General features: G+C 43.2%; 2 protein-coding genes across 6 annotated transcripts in view; one reads left to right on the forward strand and one right to left on the reverse strand.

Moving 5' to 3' along the window:
- STRN3 (striatin 3) overlaps positions 1 to 5991 on the reverse strand; it is a 61763-nt gene extending 55772 nt beyond the window's left edge. For 2 of the 5 annotated variants that reach the window (XM_015629822.3, XM_015629821.3), the window contains exon 1: positions 5597 to 5991. In XM_015629822.3, coding sequence (XP_015485308.1) covers positions 5597 to 5917 — 321 coding nt within the window. In that variant the 5' untranslated portion in view covers positions 5918 to 5991. The remainder of the gene's footprint in view (positions 1 to 5596) is intronic. The other 3 variants (XM_015629823.3, XM_015629824.3, XM_015629825.3) reach the window with 2 other exon arrangements.
- AP4S1 (adaptor related protein complex 4 subunit sigma 1) overlaps positions 5352 to 6000 on the forward strand; it is a 21695-nt gene continuing 21046 nt past the window's right edge. The window contains exon 1 of the mRNA XM_019006878.2: positions 5352 to 5450. The gene's annotated coding sequence lies outside the window, so the exon portion shown is untranslated. The remainder of the gene's footprint in view (positions 5451 to 6000) is intronic.

Here is a 6000-nt window from a genome sequence, read left to right on the forward strand (position 1 = left end):
TAACTAAACAGCTATGGAAGGCACAGTAGGGAAACCCTTGATTATGTCTGATTGCCCTTTACCCAAAATACACAGAACTCTCAATTCAGTGCTTTAAGCTTAAAAGGGACTTAACACTAAAAAATACGTAGCTATTTTCACCATTACCATAGAAAAATTATTAATGAACAGAAGCTTCTGGGTTTTAACTTTTTATATGTATGTTATTTTATACAGAAAAAAAATTATAAAAAAGGTATTAAATATTCAAGTATTTTATTATGTGAATAAACATTAGTTATTTGGACCACAATGTACTTCTGCATCCCTGCTACAGCAAGCACCTGAACAGTTTGCACAAAAAGTTAGACGGTTCAGATGCACACAGTACCCACACACCTTGTGGCATTTACAACTATCACATATAAGAATGCTGACCAACTTTTTACAACCTACTTAACTTTATTTTCAGTCAGTGTTGCTCAAGTAACCCTTGGGGTTTTTTAAGGACTGATTTAGATTTAGATAAGCTAATTTCATAATAAATACAGAGATTCACCTGTAAGATCCAATGAAATAGCAGTTTATCAATTAATCATATTTCCAACTTCAACTATGTAGAATGCAATTGATACACAATCATGTGGTTAAAATACACTGTGCATTTCACAACAGCAGCATCTGAATTTCCTGCCTCAACTCTGTATATCACAATAAATACCCCTGGTATCAATCAGGGTTTGTTTTTTAAGAAAAACAGTATTGAAACAGCATCAAAATGGCACTAAATCATCATCAAACAACCAAAGCATTTTCCTGCCCATGGCAGAGAAGTTAGAACTACATGATCTTTAAGGTTCCTTCATGGTCAAGCTGTTACATGACTCCATTTCAAAGCTACCTCATTGGTCAAGAGAATATACGGACAGCTTGCCTCGTCAGACCAATAAACCACCAACCTTAGTGTGCCACTCGTAACCACAGACTAACAGACAGTTCCACAGGACAAGCATAAAAACAAAATAAAAAACCTCACAAAACATTTCAAATATCAAAAAACTTGTAAATCAAAAAGACAATATCTTTGAATTTAGACACCCACAGGAAATTTTCTTCCATGAACTTATCCAAACACTTTCTGACCCAAGAAACAATCCCCTGCACAAAATGCCACTAATTCCTGAAAAGCCAGGAGTTTTTTTAAATACTTATTTTTACTGTATGCTCTCCAGTTGCTGAGACACAGATTGTGGCCAACAAATTAACGACCATTCTACAACCCTCATAACCACTTCCAATCTATCATCAAAACAAATTATTTGCAAGCCAAAAGGAAGGCAAAGTCTGTTATGAAAAGGATTAATTGTTCCTCCAAATTTGAGAGAGAAACATTCCCAACATTATCTCCATCTCCCCTTCAAACCTGCAACAAACTAAAACAAGGAACATACAGAAAAGTATTTCAGCAAATGATTCCTGCTACACTTTGGAAATGCTGAAGTACAGCATGACTGTATATACACTCTGAGCATGGACTCATTTTGTTCACACTTTTGAACACTTCTACATATGTTATCTGAAGACACATTTCTTTTTTAAAGAGCATCCTATATAAAATTCCTTCACGTCTGCTCTGTTGTCCCCAGAAAAAAAGGGAAGCAGGGAGACATGCAACTAAAATTTGAAATCTATGGGTTTTGGTGGTTTTGGATTTTTTAACACCTAAATAAAGAAAATTAGAAAATATGCTTTAATGTCTATGAATATTTGGAGGAAAAAACATTTGTAAAATAAGATAAATTAGAAAGTTCAGTTGTGCACCACCAAAGATGTCATTTTATAGGACAGAAAATGTATTACCAGTCATAATAATCTCTATGCACACCTAAGATACTTGAGAGGCTGTATAATACTTAAACCAAAATTGGAGATATTTTGTTCTGAGTGATTATGTTTCTTAATTACTCTTTCTATTGATTAAAGCATTTGGAAGTAGCATCTACTGGCAATTCTCTCCTAACATATTTTTGTGTGATTCTGAAGTATCAGAGAATATTCAATTTGGTCTTCATCTAGTTCAGAAAACCTGCACAATTGAGGCTTTTACTCCAGACAAGCATTATCAGCCTGCAAGCCCCATTAGAAAGTAGATCTCTCAAATTTCCCCCCAAAGTTACAAGCTTTCCTGTGATACTCTTTTTTTGACACAACTTTATTTTCCTTCAGAGTTTCTGTGTATCTCTACAGTGTCTGCCCATCCAAGTTTCTTTTAGGATATTATGGAGCCAATTACTACCTTGAACAAACAGCTATTTCTAACAAAAATGTAACTTTTAATATGGACTTACTGTAACTCCTCTAAAATGCATACATGTCATAGAAAAGACCATTTATCTCAGCATAACAGCTGGTCATTATTGACCAATATCAAGGTCATTAGATTGGCAGATGAAAGTTATATTGCTACAGTGAAAATCTTTTAGTTCACTAAACAGTGAACAGATCGTGGCCATTACTTGCAGTGAACTATCTATGCAAGGCCAGACAGCTTATTTTCAACACAGCAACCAGCCACTGCAGCAGCCAGTATTACAACTGAAAGGAAAGAAGTGCACAAGGAAAGAAGTTGCACTATTTTTCAAGAACTACGCTCCTGATATTTAACATTTCTGTACTTGATACTGGTTTGCACACACAGATTTGTCTAACGATCATGCTGCTTTGCTTCTGCACACAAGCATAACAGCATGCACCTGAAAAGTTGGAAAGACAGCATAGAACTATAAACATTTTAGATTCCAAGTCTTGTGTAAATGTAGATCCAAGTCTACCAGTACAAAACTTCAGATCCAAAAGGCTTAAGACCCTCTGTCAGTCATTACAGCCATGGCATAAACCCCAACCCAATGAAGTAACATGTACTTTATTTATAAAGTGTCCCATGGGCTGAACAACAACAACAAAAAAAATAATTACAAGAACACAGAAAGAATGAACTGTTACTGCAGATCCTCTCTCCCTTCACCATCTACGTAAACAGCACTCCTACTAGGGATGCCAATTCCTCCACTCACTTGAACTACACAGATAAAAAAAAAAAGGTGGATGGATAAACCACACAGGAGGCCCATTAATTCATACCACAGATAAGAAAGTATTGTCTTCTTTGGAATAATAAATTCTTCGATTCAGAACATATAAATAAAATCACACATATTGCGAAGTCATTTGGTTTTCTGCACACTTTTTATAAAGCATTGTTAGCTAAGTTATAAAGAACTTGCAATTGCCAGCACTGAGAAGCAATGTTTATGGAGTTTACTGTCATCTTGAAAGAACGAAGAAATAAGAATGAAATTATCTGCTCCAGGAGATTTGCAGCTCAATCATCCAATATCCACTTCCATATAAATTATCTACTGTCATGTTATGGAATTACTGTTTTCCTTTCAACCCAGGAGGCCTCAATCATCAAAAGACTCACACTTGTACCTAACATCATGATTAACACTCTCATTAGCTTCAATGGACAAAACTGTTGTTTGGGGTCCAAACGATTCCAGTTTTACTGGCCACAAACCATCCTGTGACTTCACAACTTAAGTCGTAAAACCAACATAAAACCGCAGAGACCTAGTACACATCTAGCTTCAAAAAATATTCACAACACATTCCTCTATTGTATAGGCTGAGACCTAAAATCCAAAGGAATCTTCTCCCCTGCTGCTGCCCTGGGATTCTGAAGTTATTAAAAAACCAACTAAAAACATCCTCGAGTGTAGGCACTGTGCAGCAACTCTGCTGTGTCAGTCCCATGACATTGGCACACGTATGTGAATCAACACATACATGATCAGGGTCAGAACTGCTACTGTACCTCCACAAACACTCAAAAGAAATGGTATGGCCGTGGACAACAAACAGCAACCACAACCAAACAGCAGCAGAGTTTGCTAGAGTGCATCAGGGAGTCTAGAGGCCACGTGAGTTCAGAGAAGCACTTTATCGGTCAGACACAACTTTCCAAGTCTCCAGCCTACTCTTCATGTTAGGGTACAGCAGTACCTCTTTTTAAATTAACAAGCCCATGCCTAAACCAAATATTTCAAGGTGGTTTTGTCTGATAATGAATAGCACTAAGCAACTTATTTATAAACATAATGCTTTATCACTAGGATGCTAGAGAAAACAGGACAAATAGCAATTGCTCTCTCCTATAAACATCCACCCACGTCCGTCACAGATTTTAAATCCAACCATTTCACGAAGTTTAAAATGGTAAGACTAGCAATAAGTGAAAGAAGCAGTAAAACCTCTTCAATTGTTTCCCTTGGTGGTTTTGGAGTTATTTTAATTCTTTCTTAATTGTAGTTGTAACAAAAATAGTACAAATTACATGCTTATTATACAGCTGAGAAGCTCCTAAAGAATTGCCCAGGCTCAGGTATGCATCTTGGTTTTGAAATCCGAAAGTAAATGCCTTGGAAACGTCAGCTGCTGCTGCAGTGCAATTTGATGGGATGCTACTTCAACATTCACTCAGTACAAAAATCACCAAAAAATTATCTGGAAGCAATAGCCTGCTAACATTCTTTTTACATTTTTATTACATTTCTGTCCTATAAAAAGGTAATGGCTGTTGTGTGGATACCTCACATACACTGGATTTCATAATCTGTTCATAAACTGGTAATAGTCTACTTGAAAAAATAATTAGTAAAATTATCCTATTACTAAAAGCAAATATTAGTGGCAAGAAATGTATATTGCAACCCCAACACTTGCTCTCTATCCTGAAAAGTTGTTAAATTTCCGTTCCCCAGACGAAGCTGGTATTTTTTTGTATACTGAAATGACCATGCTGCAGACTTATCGATTCCTCACTCTTCTTCGATGTGAAATCTCCAAAGAAGCGAGTCCGAAAGGAAGAGAGAACAGATTCAACCTGGCTCAAATTGCACGCCTGGCTAAATCTTTTTAGTTACGATTTACCTGAACTCCTTTTCCTCGTCCTGCCCTTGCTAGGGAGGCAGGCACTCCTGCCGCCTCCTGACTCCCTCTTTCCCCTCCAAAGTCAGAGCTCGCTGAGCTGCATGGAGGTGTCAGTCCTCCCTCCCTCCTTCCCAGGCCCGGAGGCTCTTGCTGTCGGTAGCCCGCACGGGGCCGAGGAGCCCCGGAGTCATTGTGCTGCGGGAGCCGACCGCAGCTGTCAAGGCGTAGCGCAGCTCGCCCCGCCGCCGGGGAGGAGGGCGAGAGGGAGGGTCACAGCCCCGCGCCGCGGCAGCGCCCGCCCGCCCTTCCCCGGCCGCGCTCCGGGCCCCGCGCCGCGGCTCCGGGCGAGCGGCCTGCGGGGCCGGGGCCGCTCCGAGCCGGGCGGGCGCCATGCTACAAACCAAAATGGCTGCCCCGGGGAGGGAGCCCGGCTCGGGCCTCCGCCGGTACCGCCGCTCCGCCCGCCGGACCTCGCCCAGGTACCGTCTCCGGGCCACGGCGACCGGCTCGGCCTCGGGGGCCCGGCGGACCCCACTCGCCCGGGCAGCGCTGCCCCCGCACTCCGCGCGCGGCCCGGCCCCCGGAGCCAGCCGGGCCAGTCCCAGATCGCCCTCGCCCCCCGTACCTGGAGCTCGGCCCGCTCCACCTCCCAGTGCGCCCTCTCCATCTCGAAGCGAGCCCACTCGTGCTGGATGTAGTGCAGGATCCCCGGGATGGTGTAGTGCTGGGGCCGGGACAGCTCGGCGGGGCCCGCCGCCTCCTGACCGGCCGGGGCCGCGGGGCCCTGGGGCTGGGGCTGTTGCCCTCCTCCTCCGCCGGCTCCAGCCCCCACGCAACCCCCACCCGACTGCAGGTTCATGTTCCCACCCGCCTGCGGCGGCGGCTGCTGAGGTCTCGGGGCGGCCGCCATCCCACCGCCTCCTCCGGCTCCAGGGTGCTCGTCCATTGTCTGCGGGGAGCCCTCCTCCTCGTCCCGCGGCGGGGGCCGGGAGCAGGGGCCGGGGAGGGGGCGAGCGGCGCTGGCTGGGG

This window comes from Parus major, chromosome 5 (genome assembly GCF_001522545.3).
Source record: "Parus major isolate Abel chromosome 5, Parus_major1.1, whole genome shotgun sequence".
Lineage (NCBI taxonomy): Eukaryota > Metazoa > Chordata > Aves > Passeriformes > Paridae > Parus > Parus major.